This window comes from Lygodium microphyllum, chromosome 3 (genome assembly GCF_053477565.2).
Source record: "Lygodium microphyllum isolate KBCC chromosome 3, Lygodium_microphyllum_v1.1.10, whole genome shotgun sequence".
Classification (NCBI taxonomy): domain Eukaryota; kingdom Viridiplantae; phylum Streptophyta; class Polypodiopsida; order Schizaeales; family Lygodiaceae; genus Lygodium; species Lygodium microphyllum.
Window position 1 is genome coordinate 107133928 of NC_141137.1, and position 23332 is coordinate 107157259.

General features: G+C 43.6%; 1 protein-coding gene across 7 annotated transcripts in view; it reads left to right on the plus strand.

Annotated features, from left to right (window-relative positions):
- The first annotated feature begins 709 nt into the window (after nt 1-709).
- LOC148038722 (geranylgeranyl transferase type-2 subunit alpha 1-like) overlaps nt 710-23332 on the plus strand; it is a 64228-nt gene continuing 41605 nt past the window's right edge. For 3 of the 7 annotated variants that reach the window (XM_087674528.1, XM_087674527.1, XM_087674530.1), the window contains exons 1-2: nt 719-1064; nt 1709-1868. In XM_087674528.1, the coding sequence (XP_087530654.1) occupies nt 952-1064; nt 1709-1868 (273 nt within the window). In that variant the 5' untranslated portion in view covers nt 719-951. Of the gene's footprint in view, nt 1065-1708; nt 1869-23332 lie in introns of all 7 variants that reach the window. The other 4 variants (XM_087674524.1, XM_087674520.1, XM_087674536.1 and 1 more) reach the window with 4 other exon arrangements.

Consider the following 23332-nt stretch of genomic DNA (forward strand, 5'->3'; position numbering starts at 1 on the left):
ACACACACACACACAGAGAGAGAGAGAGAGAGAGAGAGAGAGAGAGAGAGAGAGAGAGAGAGAGAGGTAGGTGTAAATATCTACAAAATGCCAAAATACCCTATGAGACTTGAGCATTTAGTATAATTGTGATGATATCTTGTTATAGATACAATGAAAAGTGTAGTCAAAGTAGACTATTGAGCAAACCAAACTAAAAATGGTAACTTGGAGAGATTTATAGCTATAATGAAAGCTAAAAAGTTGATTTGAGAGAAACAAAATCCTAGAAATTACAATAGAGACTATTACTGAGATGTCAATATGTCTATGTAGCATTTGCCTCAACTCAAAATCTCCCTCATGGGTTGCTGCCACAATAAGCATAGGATGGTGCAACAATTGCTGTAACATAGGAGGGTTGATGTATAATGTTGGATGTCTCTTATGATGGGAAATAATGGCTTGGATCTATTGATGGTTAGGATGGCTAGTTCATCACCTCAGGGAATGTGGCATGCTCCACATGCACACGCAAAAACATAGAAATATTAAATGGGTGTTGCTCAATTAACATTTCGAATGGCTTGAGTTCAATCTCTAGATGAGTACACTCATCTAGGAAGTAATAGCAAAATTTGAGCTCAAGTGAGTGGGTTGATAAAGGAAGTGGTTTACCACTAGGGTAGCTACTTGAGAGAGAGAGAGACAAGGAGGTTTTTCATGAACACTTGATATCGATTGGTCTTCGGGCCATGTCACTCCCCTTCTCATCAACGAGATCCAGGAACTTGTTATAGCTTGCGAGTCAGCTAAGACTAAAATTCCCTCCCTCAAAAATTGCTTCTGCACGCTCTCTCTCACGTCTGTTCCACGCAGAATACTCGACTGCAACGTCTGCCTTGAAGAAGCGAACGAAGCAGCGGAAGGTTGCGCTTTCTCGTGGACTAAGCAAAGCCTCTTCGCGTAACGATGCACGGCCGACCAAGGAAATCTGCTGCTCTCGATCCTGCTCGACTCAAGGAGGAAGAGGCCAAGATCGCCAATCTGCAGGCAGACGTCCTTCGAAACCATCGGGAAAAGAAGTAAGGCTCAAAACACTTTCAATATCGATGCAGGTTAGTTTTCAATAATCGACTCATACTTTAACAATGCCATCCTTAAGCTTCATCCAGCCAGCAACAAGCTCGGCTTGCATTACAAGCTCATGCTTCAAGCAATTCTAAGCAAACTATCGACACAAATTGGCTTGCTACTCACAATGAGTTGCCTTTCAATGTACATGAATTAAGTTTGACTGATTCCTAAGCAAACAATAGTGCTTCCACAAGAAGTTTTAGACATTTTCCGAAGTGGGAAAAGAGCTCCTTTTCCCTTGTGTTTCCCTATAACGTTCAACATCATGAGCTTCTGATTGGGAGGCTGTGGTCAAAGGGGCTCTTTTCCATCGTTTCTCCCTATAGTGTTCAACATCATGAGCCTCTGCTTGGGAGGTCCTGCGTACCTAGAGGGTGCATGCGGTCCTCCCTCGTAGAAGCTCATCACGTTTTGTAATTGGCAATGTGGGGATTATAGTGGGAATTTGTCTAAAACGTCTTCCATAAGTAAACAATTACTCCTTGCTTGTGCACGTTGTAGAATGCAGTTCATGCATGCATTTGATCACAATATTAAATTTGATTTGTGTTCTCCCCTAGTTTTTTTAATTCTCCGTTTTGCTTGCTTCAAGTTATTCCAAAATTGCCCTTCAGCAAAGTGCTCGACTGCTTGAATTCAACCCTGAAGTATACACAGCTTGGAACTACCGAAGACTAGCAGTTAAACATATGCTGGAGCCAGAACTTGATGATGTTTCACGCAAAGCCATCCTTGACCAGGAGCTTCAAGTGGTATTATCTGCATTCCACCTGCTAAGATAATTTCTTGTATGTTTCTTCCATATCAGTCTTATGTAATTTACATCTATTGAAAATCAAAGTAAGTTCGTTGCTTGAAACACAAAATGCCTTCTCATTTAGATGTGACATCAGTGACACGGAGTAATCTTCCACTCCCTGCGTTGTCAATTCTATACGATAACTAAAGCCTATGTACACGAAACTCTATAATTCTTTATGCACATCGCCCTTGGTTGTCTGGGCCAGTAGGTTGATTCCATACTCTGACAGATCATTCAGACGGAGCACTTATCTGTATGTACCAGATTGCTGCTTAGTTGTGGCCCACACTTATTAGGCCAAAGGCTTTTGAAGCATCAGTCTACCAACATCAACTTTTGTGACATCAAACTTTTGCCTTTTGTGTTTAGACTTGAGAAGTTTAGATGCAAAATGGTAGATGATAATATTTACAAATATTGCTCACATATAACTTTTGAGGATTCTGAATAATTTAGCAACACTTCCAGTTTACCCAGATCCTTCTTATCTAATCTCCCCACCAGACATGCTATACTTCAATACCTCCAAGTTTTATATAGAATTTTGCTCCATTGGACTTCCTTCCTGGTCCCTTCAAATAAGAGCTTGGTTCTCACTTCCCATATCTCTTGAAAGACCAGAACTGAGAGTATGGAAACCCATTACTTGAGCTTTCTGCAACTCAAGCTTTCACCAAAAATATAAGATTGCGTGTTTCTGCTATCCTGCACCACAAAACCCAGATGGGAAAGGATTTGTTGCCATGCTGCAGCTGCAATGCAGCCGTCATAAAAGAGATGTCTCATGGATTCCTCTTCCCAAGAAGTGCATTTCCAATCAGAGATGCCTCTTCTATCTAATTTTCCAGCTGTCATTAGTGCCCCTATGACTACCTTCCATGCCAAAACTCTGTCCTTGAATGGCAATTTCAAGGTCCTTATGTTTTTCAGTATTTTTCTGATCTGCTATCACAAATTTCAACTTTCCATGCTCTACTCACCCTATCAGTTTCTACACTCTTCACCATTAGCAGCAATTTCATTGCTGCTGTATTAAGACCAGCTGAGATATTTTTATCCCGCACTTGAGAGGAGGAATCTTTTCACAAGCCGCGTGGCATCCCCTGCTCATCACCAAAGACAATTTCCCTGATACAAAATTCCAAACAGGACTGAAAACTCTAGTTAGGCTCCATTTGGACAAGCCTTGCCTATGTAGAATCACATTATCATTAGACTTGAGCCGTTGCCATATCTTGTATGCTCCCCTTTTAACCATAGAGTTTGCTCTTCTTCCTAGCATACTTGCTAATGGTGGGCTGAACTCCCGAAGCCAGAAAACATTGTCTTCCTTATGCACTTTTTGAACCACATTATTTTGCTCTACTTTTAAGAGAAATCTTTTCCTAGAAGCTAACAGACTGAAGATAATCCCTCGAGCTCTAACAGCAATTATTGCTTGAGTAACTAGAATGTCCGGTCTTTCTAGGCCCCATGCATTACGAAACCAGCCTTCCTTGAGTGCATGGGTGGTAATTCCTTGATTACAACTTAATTACAACACTAAGCATTTATTGCAAAACTGAAAATACACAAATTTACCTACTAATCTTTGGACATTGGACACTTGGTTGGCCCCAAAATTGGTGCTCCTTTCGGTATTTCTTTAGCTTTATTGAAGTAGAAGTTGATTAGCAATGGGATACTTCCAATCCCCTTCGCAATCCAAACTCCCCTTGTTGTCCAAAGTGACCAGCAAGTCTTCAATCTGATTTGCCCCTTGATTCAGGCGCCTTCACTCCCTTCGAGAAGAGTGGAAATGCCCCAAATTTGATTTAGCTGAAAATTCACATTTAGCCCTGAATAATTCAGGTCGTGGAGTCTTCAATGTTTGGCATACTTTCCGAGGCAAGTGGTAAACCCTAATTTTTGCTGTAAATTAGAGTTTATAGCAGAGATTCACCCAAAATCTTCACCTCCATTGGTTGGATTGCTGTAAAACTTGGTCGAAAATGGTTGGAAAAAGAGAGAGAATGCTGTAGAGAGAGAAAATTTAGAGATTTATCATGAGAATGTAGTGAAATTGAGCTACTGACCTAGGTTGATAGCCCCAAATGGATTCACCAAGAGTAAAGGGAGAATCAGACGTTGTAATCTTTAGGAGAAAGTGCATCAGCCGCAATCACCAACTTCCCATATTTAGGAATATGCAACCAGCTTCACCAAATGGTTTCCAATGGTTAAGAAATGGCCCCACAAGTAGGCAGCAGCAGCCCAGTCTCTCTTTCCAATAACTCCAAAATGCAAAAACAAGATTTTCTTCTCCCTTTAGCCCCAATTAGGCTTTCCTAAACTTACATGGGTTTTGCCAAGTCGCAGGTTATTTCAATGCTCAAAAAAATAGTATGACTAGCCAATAATTAAATTGGCTAGGCCACTTCATCTTCAGAGTGTCCCTCTGCTATTTTTGACTACTAGATCGGCGTTAAGTACCATTAAACGCCACATCTCTAGTGTCACTAGCTGACACTTATGCCCGAATAAATGACTTAGACCAATAACTAGCATTAGATACCACTTAGTAACTATGTGACATAACTAACTACAACTTTTGCGGTTGACATCTGTTGATTCCCTCGGGTCCCAGGGTCATTTATTTGCACTAATCTCAATTGCACCTCACATGTGCAGCATTTACTTAAACATGTGATTAAAAAAAAATCCATATGTTAAGTGAGGCTTGCAAAATATATGTCCTCATGACAGCCACTGTGCGTTGTAGGTATATTGAATTGATTGATCGATTTGCTATTATCCATGTTCTTGAGGCTGTCTCCACTTGTTGGATGCAAAGTTTCAATGTTGTTTCCACATGCATCACATTGCACAACAAATGATTGCATTAGATGCCAAAATTTTCACTGTTGTCCATCTGAATAGCACTTTTTTTTTTTGCAAAGCATGCAATGGAGAAGCAGTTTCAGCAAAGTCCTATACATACGTCTTGTAGTACGAACAAAGGCCCATAAAACTGTAAATCTCATGAACATTTTGAAGATGTGGGCATGAACGAATTGCCTCAACCTTAGTAGGATCCATACGAATGCCATCAGCCGATACAATGTGGCCCAAAAAGTGAATCTCATGCAAAAAGAATACACTTTATTGTCATTCATCAAAACTGATGCATGCGCATCTCATTGAATGCTATTGCCAAATGCTTGTGATGCTCGACCTCATTCTTCAAAAAGACAATCATGTCATCAAAGAAAGTGCCCACAAATTCCCTGCTGTCGAAAGATGCAATCCATCATTCTATTGAATGTGGTAGGAGCATTTGTAAGCCCAAATGGCATAACAAGAAACTCGTACAAACCAAAAGATGTTCGGAAGGTTGTCTTGGATACATCCTCAGGCCTAATCTGATTCTGATGGTAACCACTTTTCAAATCTATGCAGCCGAAAATGGTTGCTCCTTGCAATATGTCCAAGATATCATTGATCCTAGGCATCAGGAATCTGTTCTTTATTGTGATTTTGTTTAAAGTATGATAGTCAATGCACATGTGCCATGACCCATCCTTCTTCTGCACTAGAAGCACTGGAGAACAAAACAGAGATGAATTGGATATCATTGATCCTAGGCATCAGAAATCTGTTCTTTATTGTGATTTTGTTTAAAGCATGATAGTCAATGCACATGTGCCATGACCCATCCTTTTTCTGCACTAGAAGCACTGGAGAACAAAACAAAGATGACTTGGGCTGAATCAGCTCTTTCTCTAACAACTCATTGACCTGTCTCATTATCTCCTCTTGCTGGGCTGCATTGACTTTGTAAGGTGGCTTATTCTTCTTTGCCATAATCCTGAGGCCTTTCGAGTGGCAAGTGTCTCGGAAGTGACAGGGAAATCAGCATACATTTGCAAAAATGACATGTGATCTTTATCCAAACAAGTCACATTTCCAACATTTTCATTATCACTTGTTTTCTTAGTGAAAACCAAGTAAGCTAAAAGATGATTTTTCATTATATTGGACATAGTAGAAGTAGATATAATAGGGATAGATTCCCCTTTTAACTTTACATCCAAAGTACGAACTTCGCCTGGTCACAATCTTACCATGAGAATCAATCATTGCATGCTCATGATGGAATCAAGGCATACCAAGCAAGACATCACATCCTTCCAAAGGAGCAATAAAGAACTCTTCGCTGTCCACATAACTCTGAATGTGCAAATGAAGCTTTTCAATGATAGGAGTGACCAGCTTTGCGTGTCCCTTACATGCCATACTAATCTCACCCACGGGCCCATCTCATCCTCTGATGCCTAAACGGGCTGCCATATCAAGAGAGAGAAAATTTGATCATGCCCTTGGATCAAGAAAAATCAATGCTTGCTGATCTCTAATTTTGATCCATGCCCTACAAAGTTTAGTACTATCATCAGTGAGTTGATGTGCCACTATATTAGACACTAGACCAGCAGTGGTTTTTTGCCTCTCTTTCCCCTATTATCATCCTTTTCAGATTGCTGCCTATCTGGACAGCTCCTTGCCATGTGCCCTTCTTGCTCACAAATAAAGCATTTATTTGCAGCCATCGATTCCTTACGTCGTGCATCATTTCTCCCACTCTTTCTCTGCCATTTGTTCCTCTTTCCAGCCCTATTTTCAGGTCTGCCCTGATTTTCAGTCTTTATTTCACTCTGCCCTTTTAACCAGCCTTAGCCTCTTTGACATGTGAATTGGCATTTGTGTCCTAGAACCTTGCATCTTTTCTACACAGCAATGCATCAACTGTAATAGCAGTTTCTATGAGCTGTGACATGCTAGAAACAATGGGCTTTATGCGAAAATGCTGTATACCCTATCCTTTGGCAAACCACAAACATACTTCACTCACTAATGGAGGCTTGAGGGGTACTAACTGTTAAGAAGTAACGAGCAGCAAAGCATTCCAAGACTTCTTATTTCACTGATTCAAGTTCTTGCAATCCTTGGAATCCAATTGATTCCATGCTTTCATAATGCCTACTTCAAAGGTACTTGTCAATCAAATTGAAGCAAACATTTGCTTGAACTTGACCCAAGTGGTAGGCACCTTTCCTTGAATGAGAAGTGTAGACCAACACTACAATGCATTTCCCTTCAAGAATGTGGTTGCCTTGCGTATCTTAGATGCCTCTATGAAGTTGCCTCCAAAACAGGCTATATCAAACTGCGAAATAAAAGTAAGTGTTTTCAGCCTATCTTGTGCACCACTGAAAGGCTCAAACTTCACACTTTCACCACCTTCATCATAGTCCTTTGGTGGTCCTATGGGTGACAAATTATCATAAATTGGCTGTTGCAAAAGGGTGCATTTGCTATATTTATATGAAAACTAACACTATCGTGTTGGGAATAAAGGGTCATCGTGCCTTTTATATGTGCACGGGTGTGAACACACCCTTAGCTCATTGTACTTTCATATATATATCTATCTAAAACCTAAAGTGGTACACTCATCATTGTACCAAAAACGTGCTCACACTCTACACTGCTTGCTTTCGCTCTCTCTCTCTCTCTCTCTCTCTCTCTCTCTGTCTCTCACTGCGCATACGACAGTCTGCCTCGATCTCCGTGCTTAATCGATTCCTACAAACTGGTATCAGAGTTGCGGTTGAGGCATTTTGTACTTCTCAAAGTTTGTGTAGGTCAACAGGTCACGTCTCTGCCAGGCGACAATTCCATGGTGTAGGCACATGACAAAAACATCATCTCTAGACAAATGACAGGTCGTTTCGTGATCTGGCAAGCAGGCGTGAACCAGGCGATAGCTTTCAGGCTCGTGGTAGGACAATGATTGGCAGGTGACATGCGACTGGCAGGAGACAGCTCCTGTGGCGACTGGCAGGCATCAAACGAGCTGATGACACGCACCACGGTGGGGCAGGGTAGCGGGCAGCAGCCGTCGCGTGGCAGGTTGTAGAACGACGGCGGCTACGCGATTGACTTGTGATAGGCGCCGTTTCCAGCGGGGCAACTAGCGCGAACGGCGCACGACTGACAGGTCAACACACCCGTCATCAAATTGTTTTTTCTCTTCAAAGTCCTTTGAATTTCCCCCCCTCTAACCAAGGTGTTCGTGCGCGCACACATAGTGTGCAAATTTGTGAAGATTTTAGGCCCAAAAATTTGGGGCTTTTCCCAGATTTGGGAAAGTTGATGCAGGACAAGCAAATCTGTTTCGGAAATTGCAGGAATTTGTGACATTCTGTCCCTGAGATTTGGGGCTTTTCATGTACATGCACAAATTGGGTTGAAATTAACCCAATTTCTTGACATTGAGGTACACTGGACCCCCAATTTGGGGCTTTTACAATTTGGGCAAAATTTGTGCAGCATTTGGTCATTTTATGTACATGCAGGTTGAATTCTGTGCAATTTGGATATCAACACTTGGTAAAATTTGGGGGTTTTGCTGAAATTGCTTTATATTGGCAAAATTGGACAGTCCTATGCATGACAGAGGAAATGCAGATGTGTGTTAGACACTTTTGAGCACAAAATTTTGTGGCTTTTGACCGTTCGTGTCAAATTTTATGCCCGTGGGTACATGTACAACAGAAATTGCAGTTGAAATTTTGGGATTTCTCATGTAATGTGATGCACATGCCCTTGGAACAGCTGTAATCAGTTGGATAATGCTGTAGCACTTGGTTTGGTGCTTCTGAAAACTTAATTACAGATCTGAAATCTGTACTTTTGCGTGGTCATTTATTGCTGATTGGTACTTGTTTGTACCTTGGTCACTTGGCTGACAGTTTGGGTCTGCATTTGCTGGTTTTTTGGTCACATTTGGGCTGAAAATCATGGCTGGCAGCAATGACAGCAGTAATTTGATGCACATAAAGAAGCTTGAAGGCACACATAATTTTGCAATGTGGCAAAAACAACGCTACAATATCCTGTTACAAAAGAAGCAGGCAAAGCCGATCAAAACCAAAGGGGCAAAGCCTGCGGACATGGATCAAGACGATTGGGATGAGTTGAATGAGCTTGCACGCTCAACCATAGAGCTATCGATTTCTGATGCCTTGCTCTTCAACATTGAAGGTTTGGATTCTGCATATGCTATATGGACTAGACTGGAAGAACTGTATGCACAGAAGAGTGCCGCAAGCAAAGTATATTGGCTGAAAAAGCTTATGGATTTGCGTATGAAAGAAGGTACAGCAATGTCTACTCACTTGAGTGAGTTTAACTCCATTTTCAGCCAGCTGGTTGCCTTGAAGTTCATGATTGATGAGGATTTTAAGGCTATATTCTTGCTTTGCACTCTACCAGAGAGTTGGGATACATTCGGGACTGCTATGAGCAATTTTAATGTGATCCTTTTGTATGCTGATGTAGAGAGTGCTCTACTTATGGAAGAGATGAATCCGCAGAACAATGCATCCAGTAAGTCTTCCAATGCTTTGCATACTAGGGGCAGATCACAACAAAAGGGTAAATATGATGGCAAGGGACGTAGTAAATCACGTGGCAAAGATGTTGAATGCCATCATTGTGGCAAGAAGGGTCACTTTAAACGTGACTGCTACAAATGGAAGAAAGAGAAAGGAAAAGGCAAGAAGACAGATGATAGCAAGGAAGAGAAGAAGGACAGTCGGCCTAAGAAGAGCAATGTAAAAATTGAAGAGGTGAATGTAGTCACTCATGACAGTGACAGTGGAAGTGACGTACTCTTTGTCTCTTCACACTTTGGTGCACATGTTTTACTTGCAGATACAGATAATGACATGCATACATGGATTCTTGATTCAGGTGCTTTCTTTCATGTCACCCCTCATCGTGAGTGGTTCTCCGCCTATACAGGGGGTCAACATGGTGTTGCCCATCTTGGGGACGACTATGCATGTGAGATTGCAGGTATTGGCAATGTGCAGTTACAGTTTCAGTATGGCTTTGTCTTTACACTTCAGCATATACGCCATGTACCTCAACTCAAGAAGAGCTTGATTAGCACAAGGCAGCTAGATGATGATGGTTTTCATACCACCTTTGGCGATGGAAAATGGAAGATCTGTAAGGGATCTAGGGTTATTGCCAGAGGTTGCAAGAGTGATACTTTGTATCCACTTCATGTATCTAGTGTGCGTGACCAAGTTGTTTCCGTGACCAAGCAGCCAAGCGTTTCTTTGTGGCATGGCCAGTTGGGACACATGAGTCAAACAGGAATGAAAATGCTTTCTCGTTTGGGTTACTTGCCTTGTCTTTGTTATACTGATTTTGAGCATTGTGATCATTGCATTTATGGCAAACATGCACATATATCACATAAAAAGTCTCTTTCTTTGAAATCTTCTCTTGTAGAGTTAGTACATTCGGATATATGTCAAATGCTAGGATTATCTTTAGGGGAAAAGAAATTTTTTGTCACCTTTGTCGATGACGCTACACAGAAAGTATGGGTTTATCCTGTTCGTAGCAAGGATGAAGTGCTTGATAAGTTTAAAAAATTCTTGGCATTGGCTGAAAATCAAACAGATAAAACACATAAGTGTCTTTGCTCTGACAATGGTGGGGAATATGTGTCCAAAGCCTTTCAGGCATTTTGTGACAGCAAGGGGATAAAGAGGGAGTCCACGGCCCCTCATAATCCGCCCCAAAATGGAGTTGCAGAGCGTATGAATCGGACCATACAGGATAAGGTCCGTACGATATTGTCTCATACTGCATCATCCCATGGTTTTTGGGCAAAGGCTGTTATGACAGCCGTTCACTTAATTAATCGGTCACTAAACAGGTATTTGGGGGGAGGGGGGGAGTTCCCCAAGAAGCGTGGTTGGGCAAGCCACCTTCATATGCTCATCTGAAAGTGTTTGGCTATGAGGCTTTTGTGCACATTCGTAAAGAAAAACGCATCAAACTTGAGCCAAAGTCCTATAAATGCATTTTCCTAGGATATGGTGACGAGGGTGAAATGGGGTATAAATTGTGGGATCCCGAGAAAAGGAAAGTAGTACACAGCAATGACGTTATCTTCCGGGAAGATCACGTGCACAAACAGCCCGAAAAGATTGAGTTGGTGGATTTGTTGCTTTTTACTGCTGTTTGAAGAGGAGAAAGACTGAGTTTTCAGCTTTCAAGTGCAGGTTTTGCTTTTTCATTGCCTCCGGCGGGTGAAGAAGGTTCGGGACGCAGAAGAAAGAGCCCTAGCAGGCTGCGTTTTCACAGTCAGAGGGGGTTGCTTTTGCGTTTGTGAAGGCATTACAGGTGAAGATGTCTATAGAGATTGACTTGGAGTTCCAGACGATCATGGACCGGAAGATGCCTTTGTCTTACCGGCTCTTCCCGTAGATCAAAAGCTCGATGGCGACAATTACCGCATCTGGCGCGTGATGATGTTGGCTATCCTTGAGTCCTATGATTTGGCGGAGCTTGTACAGGAGGAGATCGACCGGCCCTCGGTAAGAGATGAGTCCAAACTCTCTTCCGATGCTCGTGCGGAGTTGGCCAAGGTAGAGTCTCACTGGGACAAACTGAATGCTCGGATTCATTCTTTTCTTTTTCTGTCTTGTACTACAGCCGTGATAGCCCACATCGAGCACTTGACGGTGGCTCGGGAGATATGGCTAGAGCTTGATCAGATGTATAACCGGATGACCCTTATGAAGCGGGTTTCTTTGGAAGTGTAGATGCGGACTTTGTCCGTGAACAAGTCTTCTTCGTTGCGGGAGTACATCAGCAAGCTTAGACAGCTTCAGATGCAGGTTCAGAATGCAGGGAAGCCGATTTCCTCCGAAGACATGGCGATCACACTTTTGTCCTAGTTGCCGCCACGATTCGGTGCTTTCTACTCCGCTCTTATTGCTTTGGGGCGTGAGTATACTCTTCGTTGGAAAGAGTTGGTTCCTATGGTCTTGGACCAAGAGGAACAACTGAAGGGACAGCATGCTTCCAAGTCAGAAGCCTTGACAGGTCAAGCCTCTCAGAAGAAGGGGAAGGACCAAAAGAATAAGAAGGAGGACAATAAGTCAAAGAAGGACAAGGACAAAGAATCCACATGCCATATTTGTGGAAAGACCGGCCATTGAAAGAAGGATTGCCTCGACAAAGACAAGAAGGACACCAACAAGAAGGACATGAAGGATTCTGGAGCGGTGGCTGCACCCTCATCAGCTGTGTTTCTTCATCTAGCTATCATTGAGGACTCTACACCGAATGCTTTTGATGCTGTAATGACAGCTCCCCAGGCTCGAGAGTGGATCGTTGACAGTGGTGCCTCCCGGCACATGACTCCTTTATCAGTTAGTGTTGCCCAGTTGCGACCTTCGCGTGGGCAGATGCTCATTGGAGATAGCTCTTCGGTGTCTATTGCAGGACGGGGTGAGATGCAGCTTATTCCAGATGGATGTGGTGGTACTCATACCTCAGAGGTCTTGCATGTGCCAGGTTTGGGGTATCATCTACTTTCGGTTCATAAGATTTGTTCACTTGGACTTTTGGTGGAGTTTGACAGTGATTCGGTGCGAGTCCTTGATCATGGGTCAAGTAAGGTTCTCTCATCAGGATATGAGGAGAACGGCATCTACAAATTGACGTCTTCTACCGCCTTCCCTACTCTTCTTCTTACCTCTCAGACACAGTCAGAGCTGTGGCATGCTCGGTTTGGTCACCTCAACTATGATTATCTTCGGAGGGCGTCACGTGGATAGCTTGTTTCGGACATAGTGGTGAGCCAGTAGCCATGCGTCTCCTGCATTTGTGGGAAGCAGCATAGGGATGCGATTCCCAACAAAGCTTCGCGGCGGTCTACTTCCCCGATGGAGCTTGTATCTACGGATCTTTGTGGCCCTATGAGGAACGAGTCCTTGAGAGGAAGCTCGTACTTCATGTTGATCGTAGATGACTATTGCAGGATGACTTGGGCCTATTTCTTGGCGTTGAAGTCAGAAGCTTTCTCTCACTTCAAGGATTGGCTTCTTTTTGAGGAGAATTGATCAGGCCAGCGATTGAAGACCTTGGGATCCGACAAGGGTGGTGAATTTGTTTCTAATGTGTTTGCTCGTTTTTGTGCAGATAAAGGTATTCACCAGGAGTTTGCTAACACCCACACTCTTCAAGAAAATGGCATTCTTGAACGGAAGAACCGAAGTGTGATCGAGATGGCGCACACCATGATGGAGCACCGACAGACATCTCAGTTTTTGTGGGCCGAGACTGTGGCTACTGGCTACTGCAGTCCACATCCTTAACCGATCCCCCACTTCGGCCGTTGATGGGATGACACCTTTTGAGGCTTACTTTGGGACCAAGCCCGATGTTTCTTATTTCAGGGTTTTTGGGTGTGATGCCTATGCTCACATTCCCAAGACTCATCGTGATAAATTTGAAGCAGCTTCCTGAAGACAGGTGTTCGTTGGCTACAGCTCTTAGTCCCAAGGCTATCGTTTGTATGATCCCGTCAAGCGGGATGTGTACACCAGTCGAGATGTGCGGTTCGTGGAGGTTCCGGCCATAACAGCGGGTGAGAAGTATCCCGTTCTTGGAGATCCAGGGGAGAGTTGGGCTCCCGAGACCGTTCCTTTGGAGCCAACGCCTTTTGATTCCGATTCTGTTTTCGATACAGAGTCTACTGTTTCACCGGTCACCCCCGAGGAGTTACCACCGGTGGATATCCCAGAGTGTTCAGCTGATGGAGAGAGACGAGGAGAGGTCGAGCCTCCTCCTCGCTGGGCCCGTGACACACTCCATGATTCAGGGATCGAGGGGGTCTCTGAGGAGTGGGGACCGCAGGATGGTCCACGGCGGTCACGGAGGCACCAGGCACATTCTACGGAGCTTGTTTGCTCTAACTATTGTTTGATGACCCGTGTTATGCAGGATCGAGAGCCCATCTCCATGAAGGAGGCTTTACAGTCCGCACCATGGAAGAAAGCTATGGAAGCCGAGTTGGAGGCTATTGAGAGGAATGGCACTTGGTATCTCGTGCCTCGCCCCCCGAATAAGAAGGTGATTGGCGTCAAATGGGTCTTCAAGTCCAAGTACCTTAGCGATGGTTCTTTGGACAAGCACAAGGCTCGCCTTGTTGCTAAAGGTTTTGCACAGCGCCCAGGGATTGATTGTCATGACACTTTTGCCCCCACTGCTCGTATGGCGACTATTCGAGCTGTTCTTGCCTTGGCTGGCCATAGGAGATGGCCTGTCTACCAGTTGGATGTGAAGTTGGCCTTCCTCAATGGTGATTTGAAGGAGGAGATCTATGTAGAGCAGCCTCCTGGCTTTGGATCTTCAGATGGGAAAGTCTACAGGTTGAAGAAGGTCTTGTATGGCCTCAAGCAGGCTCCGCGTGCATGGAACGAAAAGATTGATTCGTTCCTTCAGTCACAGTTGGGATATCGGCGTTCCAAGGCCGATCCGTAGCTTTATGTACACACTTCCGAGGCTGGTTGTGTGCTTTTTGTGTTGTATGTTGACGATTTGATTGTTACAGGTGATCATGCACAGAAGGTCAAAGAGACGAAGGCAGCTTTACATCAGGCGTTCGAGATGACGGACTTGGGTCTACTCCACTTCTTCTTGGGCCATGAGATTTATTAGTCTTAGAGGGGGATTTTCATCTCTCAGCAGAGATATGTATAGGAGCTCTTGGTTTCTTTTGCGATGGAGGATTGTCGGGACCATTTCTACTCCTATGGATCTGAACTAGAAGGCCACTTCACATTCAGCTTCTCCCATGGCGGATGCTTCCCGCTATTGTCAGTTGATTGGATCATTGATTTGGCTCCTCAACACTCGTGTTGATATTTGTTTTGCTGTTGGTCTCTTGGCGGGGTTCATGAGTGAACCTCAGACGGTGCATTGGTAGGCTGCCCAGAGGATACTTCAGTATTTGAGGGGGACATCTGATTTAGGGATTCATTATCCAGCAAGCACAGGTGGGATCTTGTACTTGCAGGTTAGAACGACTCGGATTGGGCTGGTGATGTGGACCACAGGCGGTCTACTACAGGTTACTGTTTTACCTTGGGTGTAGATGTTATCTCATGGAGTAGCAAGAAGCAGCCCACCGTAGCCCTTTCGTCTACTGAGGCGGAGTATCGGGCCGTGTCTTCCACCACATGTGAGGCTGTGTGGCTTCGGAGATTGTTGGAGGAGTTTGGCTGCCCCCAGACTCGTCCTACTTTGCTGCAATGCGACAATGAGAGTTGCATTGTCTTGGCACGGAATCCTGTTTTCCATGCCCGGACGAAGCACATAGAGATCTAGTACCACTTCATCAGAGAGAAGCTTCTGGATGAGACCATTGCTGTGGAGTATTGCAAGACGGAGGACAATCTTGCAGATTTGTTTACGAAGGCGCTTCCCCAGGCTCTACTTCGGAGACATGCCAGATCCCTTAGGCTTCTGCCTCGTCCAGGCTCTGAGAGGGGGTGTTAGCGATGTCAGATCCGGCACGGCGACTGGTCGGACTGACCAGTCGGACTGCCACGTGGCAGTCCGACTATACTGCACCAGTCGGCTGCATTAAGCCGACCTGCCTATTTTTGGCGCATTCTGGCTGGCTATTTATAACCGATCTTTTGCAGTCTTCCACACACTTGTGATCGCAGGTGTCAGGCTGGAGATTCGTGCAGATTATATCTCTGTTTGCAGATTTCAGGTTTGAGATCGTGCAGACCGCAGCGGACTTCGAGGTGAACAGTAGGTTGCATCGTCGAGGTGGAGACACGCAGTCCCGCGCATTGCGCCCGTGTACATATCTGCATATCTTTGTATACATCACACTTTATACAGCAGATCTTCATCTTCCACTGTCTCTTTCTCTCTCTCTCTTCTCTTTGCGTTCTCTCTCTCTCTCTCAGTCTTGGTCCCACGCTTCCGCATCGCTTCACTCTGACAAGCCCCTCTATAAAGTCCCTCCAGTTGTCTTATGTTTTTCAGGGCAAAAACTCTCAGGGTAGGGATGGAATGTAACGAGTGGGATACACGAGAACTAGGGGTTAGACACCCAGTCACACTGATTGGGGCATATAAGGTGTAAGAGGCCTAGTTTAGGGCATCCAGACATAATTAAGTACTAACTCTTCACCTTCTTCTTGAGCTTCCATGGCTTTCTCCTCCTTCCTCCCCTCTTTCCTGTCTTTCTCTCTCCTCTTTAGTCTTTCTCCTTCTTCTCTCTCTCTTTCTCTCTCTTCTGCTCATTCTCCTCTCTCCTCTCAGCTTCATTCATTACACTTACCGTGCCTTCTTCGTCTTTGGCTCCTTCCCCTTCTCCTTCTTCACCTTCTACACCGGCTTCCATACCACCTTTGATGGATGCGACTACTTCCATAGTCACAAGTAATGGGTGGGACAGGCCCTTAGGATGTCGGGATGCCATCCCTATGACAGTTGCATAACAGGACACGTAACATTCAGAAGTGACGGATCAAAAAGTAATGTCACAATGTGACGGGGTGAGGATGTGTTATGGGATGGGATATCTTGTGTGTGATGTGACAAGATGAGATGTGGTCAAATTTGGCGCTAACATTAACCTATGTAACACGTCTGAACTACTTGTGTAATATGTCCGTGCACATCTAACGTGCAAAGGACTCATTGTGGACCCAAAAATGATCAACATGTAGGCTCCCTTTATGAAGTATAATGTATTATGAATACCATGTTTGCAAATTGCTACACCACAACACATTCATTGTTAACTGTTTAGTGACCAGTCTTCCTTTCATTGTTCATTGCTCTGTCCACAGTTGTCAACCAGCCCATGCTTGTTTTCCATGCCCATCTTGAGACTTGAGTCTCCACGAGACATGACTATCCGCACTATGTAGCCTCTCTCTCTCTCTCTCTCTCTCTCTCATTTGAAACGAAGTTAGTGCAACAAATTTGGTTTTTTTTTTGTGTATCTATATATGTATGTGTGTGTGTGTGTGTGTGTGTGTGTGTGTGTGTGATAGATATATATAAAATATATGCTGTCCTAGTCCTCTATCCCCCGTCTCCTATTTTCGGCTGTCACCATCACGTGCCTGTTTCTATCCCCATCCCTCGTTACTTGTGACTATAAAGTCTTCTTCTTCGCCGAGTACTTCCATCCCTTTAGTCTCCCCTCCGAGTCTTCTCCAGACGCTTAGCTGTCAGAGGGGGAGCCTTCTTTAGATGAGAAGGATTTTACCTTCCCTTAGTGAGGGGAAGTCTCTTACACAAACAGGTGCATTGCTGATATCGAAGGCTACTCAGTCTCTCTCATAGACGGATGAGCCTTTTTGGATTCCTCTTTGGTATAGGTGACTCATGCAGGATTTAGGCGTTTCTCACTTTCCTACTTCTTCTACAAGTCCATGCAGATCAGCTCGCTTACAGGCCCAGTGGGATAGTTCACCATATTTGAATGATGCTCTTATGTGACAGATTCTCCATGATGTTGGAAGAAGAGGAGTACGACTGAGAGAGATGGAAGTCGATCAGGCGTGAGCGAGAGAGAGTGTGACGGCTAAAGAGTCAATGAGCTGAGTGAAAGTATGAAATCAATAAGAGTGTACCAACAATGTGTTGGTACACAAAGAATAAAATGTATTTATACTTAGGGCATGTAAAGGGTGCATTCACATGTCCAATGTGCGTGTACTATACACGGGGGGCTTAGAACCGGGCCTTTATCCCAACAACCTCCCACTTAAAGGTCCGATGTGAACCTCTAGCTAACCAACTCCCACTAGTCGAATGCAATGCTCGTGCTGAACTATGCTTAGAATTTTAGTAAGAACATCTGTAGGGTTATCTTGTGTTTTAATCTTGGTCAATGTGATTTGACCATCTTCCAGAATTTGTCTGATGAAGTGATATGGCATATCTATATGCTTTGTGCGTGAATGATACATGGCATTCTTAGCCAGATACATAGCACTCTGGCTATCACATCCCAAAACTGTAGTACCCATAGATATGCTGAGATCATCTGTAAGTCTGCTCAACCATATAGCTTCCTTAGAAGCATCAGTAGCTAATATGTATTCAGCTTTAGTGGTACTCAGTGCAACAATGTTCTGCAACCTGGAACACGAAGAAATAGCCCCACTAGCCTGTAAAGACATACCCGCTGGTGGACCTACGAGTGTCCAAGTCACCTGCCATGTCTGCATCACAATAACCGTGCAAACTAAGTGCACCCTACCCATAGCAAATACTTTTTCTTTGTGTACCCTTAAGGTATCAAAGAATACATTTGACAGCCTCCCAATGTGCTTTGCCAAGATTCGACATAAACCTGCTAACAACTCCCATTGCATGAGCAATGTCTGGACGAGTAGCAACCATAGCATACATAAGAGAGCCACAAGCTGATGCATAAGGAACTCCCTTCATAGCATTTGCTTCCACGTCATCTTTTGGGCTGTTGGCTTTGCTAAGCTTGAGATAAGGAGGTAAGGGTATCCCAAAAGGCTTAGTTTCAGCCATGTTAAATCTGTCCAGCACCTTTCCAATGCACTTTTCTTGAGATAAAAACAACAATTTCTGCATTTTATCTCTATGAATCCTCATGCCCAAAATATGCTATGCATTCCCCAAATCTTTCATGGAGAAAGCTGATTTCAGCTGATTTTTTAGAGTATCCAAGCTAGTCTTTCTTTTCCCAGCTAGCAACATATCATCCACATACAAAACAAGTATGATGGGGCTGCCATATGTATCCTTTTTCATGTACAAGCAATGATCTGCATGGTTGTGTGTAAACTCATGAGATAGCATAAAAGTGTCAAACTTTTTGTACCACTGCCGTGGTGCTTGCTTCAGCCCATACAGGCTGCGTTTTATCTTACACACCGTCTGCTCTTTTCGAGGAACTACAAAGCCCTCGGGCTGTTTCATGTAGATTTCCTCATCAATGTCACCATGCAAGAAAGCTGTTTTTACATCCATTTGATACAGCTCTAATTCCAAACAACAGTAAGAGCAAAAAGCACACGTAGAGTGGTCATCTTCACAACAGGTGAAAAGACCTCTTGGAAGTTAATCCCTTCCTTCTGTGCATACCCTTTGGCAACCAGTCTTGCCTTGTACTTGGGTTGCCCATCAACTGTCTTTACTTTGTATACCCATTGCAATCGTCTTTACTTTGTATACCCATTTGTTTAGAAGTGGCTTCCTTCCCTTGGGCAATGACAGAAGATCCCAAGTATCATTTGCATTTAGAGATTTAATCTCTTCCTGCATAGCAAGCTCCCACTTATTGCTGAACTCACATGACTTAGCCTCTTTGTATGTAAGAGGCTCACCCTCATCTGTAAGCATCACATAATGCAAGGAGGGGGTCAAACCTATATGGTTGCCTTCTTACACGTGTAGACGTGCGTACCCAATGATCAACATTTTCAGGAATTGGGTCTACATCTGGAGGTATATTATTTTCAGCATTTATTGGCTGCTGTAAGCCATTTTCAGCATGCTGTTCATGCTGTACATCACCTTCATTTTCATAATCGGCACGCCTATCTTACTGTCCCTGACCCCCTTGTGCTTCTATTTGCTGTCCATCATCATCTGGCTCAAAAATAACCGGCTGATCATCAGTTTCAGCTTGTGGTACAGTACCATGAGGCTCACTTCTGAACTAATAGGTGGCTGCAAACTCTGAAAATTCACCTTATATAGCCCATGAAAATGCCTTTGGTGGATTTTGGGTCAAGTTTGTTCCTTAGCTCATCCCTAGCATGCACAAAAGCATCACAACCAAATATGCGTAAATGGTCATATGAGGCCAATTTGCCAAACCAAACCTCCTCAGGGATGCCATTATTTAAGGACATGTTTGGAGAGCGGTTGCAAATGTGAACTGCAGTTTTGAGTGCCTCTCCCCAAAATGCATGAGGGAGATTAGCAGTGAACAGCGTGCACCGCACTCTTTCACATAAAGTCCTATTATATCTTTCAGCCACCCCATTTGAAGAAGGGTTGTAAGGGGCTGTAAGCTCCCTCTTAATACCACGTAAGTCACAAAAAGAGTTGAATTCAGTCGATGTGAACTCAACCCCATTATTAGTTCTCAAGCATTTCAGCTTTCTAATTGTCTGAGTGGTCATAAATGCATGAAAAGTTTTAAAAACAGTAAACACTTCACTTTTCTTTTTTAGCAAGTACACCCAAATCTTCTTGGAACAGTCATCAATAAAGGAGACAAAATATGCAGCACCACCCAATGATTTCATGGGCATACTACATACATCAGAATGCACTAAGTCCAAGACATTGGGCTTACGTGAGACACCAAAGTAAAAGGGATTTTTTATTTGCTTTTCAAATTGACACTCATTACAAAAATCAAGTTTAGAGCCTTTTCCATCAACCCTCTTCAGAGAGGTAAGAACATCAAGTCCTTTTTGGCTCATATGGCCTAATCTCTTATGCCATAACTCCAAGTGGCTGTAAATTTCAGCAACTGCAAGAAACTTGCCATTCAAGGCTTTACAGTGCAAACAATACAAAGTGCCCTTCTTGGTTCCTTTTGCAATCAGCATGGAACCCCTTTTCACTTTTCACAAACCACCACCAAACAGTGTGGTGTAGCCATGCAAGTCAGGCTGACCAACAGATAGTAAACTCTTTTTAATGCCAGACACATATTTGACATCTTTCAACACAAGCTCTTGACCATTGTCTAAAGACAAGTGTACTGTGCCAATCCCATCAATGTTGCAAGCATAGTTATTTCGAAGATACGCCTTTCCATAACTGCATGTATTGAATATAGCAAAACACTCCAAGCAAGGAGTCACATGAAAAGAGACACCAGAGTCTACAATCCAAGTTTGAGTGACACCATCATCAATTGACAAGAGTGCATCAATCACATCAGCCTTGGTAATCTGCATATCCTGTATGTGACATACAAGGGCATCATAATCAATTGCACATAATACATCAGCCTCTGTATCTGAAAGCTTTTCTATGACCACACTAGAGGCCACGTTGGCCTTTTTGTTTGCCTTTGATTGCCTCAGATGCATTTGTCTTATCTTCCTTCTTCTTTTTATTTGCTGCATTTTTCTTTCTTTCTTGTTCCTTCTTGTAATACTTGCAATCAAGTTTGTTGTTGCCTTTCTGACCACAGTGACAGCAAGTAATGTCACTCTTATCCTTTCCTTTGCTCTTGCTCCTATTTCTATGCCTTGCATTTGCATTTTTCTTTTCAGCCCTGCCTCTTACATTGTAAGCTGAGTTGGTGCCTGCTCCACTAGACATACGTCTAATTTCTTCATTCAAGTTAGAACCCCTCACCCCATGATATGAGAGATTGGGGTTATTGCTGGCTTTGACTCATCCAGTCGTATATTCACCAACTTGCGCATTAAATGCACATGATTAACAAGTGTGGTGATCTCATAAGTAGTTTTCAGCTTCTCCCATATTGCATAACTTGTATCTAAACCCTTAATGTCTGTCAGAATGTCATTAGTGACACCTATCTTTATGTAAGCCACAGCCTTTTTATTCACTCTGGCCCAATCTGCATCAGACATTAGTGTGGGTTTATCTTCCTGCAAAGCGTCCTCACAATCCTTTAAGAACAAAATGCCCTTCATACGGTCTTTCCAAAGGTCAAAGCCATGACCATCAAACCGTTTGATCTCCATCAAACTCTTGATGTCTGAACTGGAAGAAGTTGCAGCCATTTTATTACGAACACAAGAGTAAATGCACTAATTTGGAAAAGCAAAAGCTGAACTAGGAAAATGCACTGCTGTTCTTTCTCAACCAGAAGTAAATTTTTGCTGTTTGTACATGAACTAGCCACCAAACGGGCAAAAATGCAGAAATTTACCAAATTTTGCAAAAATCCCCAAAATTTCAAGTCCAAAATTGCATAAATGTCAGCCAATCTGACCCAGGTGAGAAAAACTTTACCAATACATGAAAAGCCCCAATGTTTTGGGATCCAATGTCAGGAAATTTTGCTCAGAAGAGTGAAATTCTACAAATTTGGCAAAATCCCCAAATTAATTGAGGTCACCACTCGCAATGTCAGCAATTTTTGACATGAATGTCATTGTTAGGCCTAGATGAGATCAAATTTGGGAAAAGCCCCAAATTTTCTGGCCATATTTGCATAAATTTGGAAATTGTGCTTCCACGCGTAAACTCCGTCAGAGAAAGATGATAAAAGGGATTAAAAAAGAAAACGAATTTTTGATTATAAAAAAAAACAAGAGGGGGTCTGTTGATCCGTCAGGCGGGTCGCGTGATGCCGCCTGCCTGTTGCGCAGTGTCCGGCTGCGGGCACGCCTGACCTGTTGTGTGGCGCCCGGCTATGGGCGACTCGACACTCGTTGCCTGCTGGCGTGCTAGTCGCGCTGGTCGCTGGCATATCTCGTCTAATGCCCATGTGCCCTGCAAGTGGTGCCCACTGTCCCATAGTCGCTGGTTTGCAGCATGGTCATGCCATATGCGTGCTAGTCACCTCGAGCAGTATTTTGTTGGTCTTCTTCACGGTCTCTTCATTTGTTGACTGCGTATCGCTTGACAGTTGTGTTTGTCGACTGACAATTTGCAGTTGTGTCGTCAGTTGGTTTGATCTCGGGAAGCGTACACAAATTGTGCTCTGATACCAGTTGTTGGAAGAAGAGGAGCACAACTGAGAGAGATGGAAGTCGATCAGGCGTGAGCGAGAGAGAGTGTAACGGCTGAAGAGTCAACGAGCTGAGTGAAAGTACGAAATTGATAAGAGTGTACCGATAATGTGTTGACACACAAAAAACAAAATATATTTATACTTAGGGTACGTAAAGGGTGCATTTATATGTACAATGTGCATGTACTATACACGGGGGGGTTAAAACCGAGCCTTTATCCCAACACATGACAGAGAGTCCACTACAGTTGAGGAGGCTTTTGTACAGGATATTTGGTGTTAGGCTATGTAGAAGGAGCTCGATTCTATTGAGGGCAATCAGACTTGGGAGTTGGTTCTATCTCCACACAAGCAGAAGGTAATAGGTGTGAAGTGGGTCTATAAGACCAAGTACCTTGTAGATGGTTTCTTGGACAGGCACAAAGCTAGGCTTGTTGCCAAGGGTTTTGCTTAGAGGACTTATCCAGAGTTACACTCAGAGTTTGGTATGGCTGAGTGTTGTAAAGAAATACTCTGACAGAGAAACACAATAACAATCGTACGACAAAGCACAGACTGATAAAAGAACTTAGTTAGGGTTAGGGTAACTTAAAGACAATGAACACAGAAAATAACTGAAGTGATATAATTGTTGAATATACAATGCTCATGCAACAAATACACTATGCAATGAATGAATACTGAATCTCGAACTCCTATATCTCAAGGATCAAGGCATGGGTAATGAGCTGGAGAGTGTGTCGTACTTTGAACGGATCTAGAATTGAAGCAAGGCAGCCTCCGGATGTCGAACATCAGCAAACGTAGCA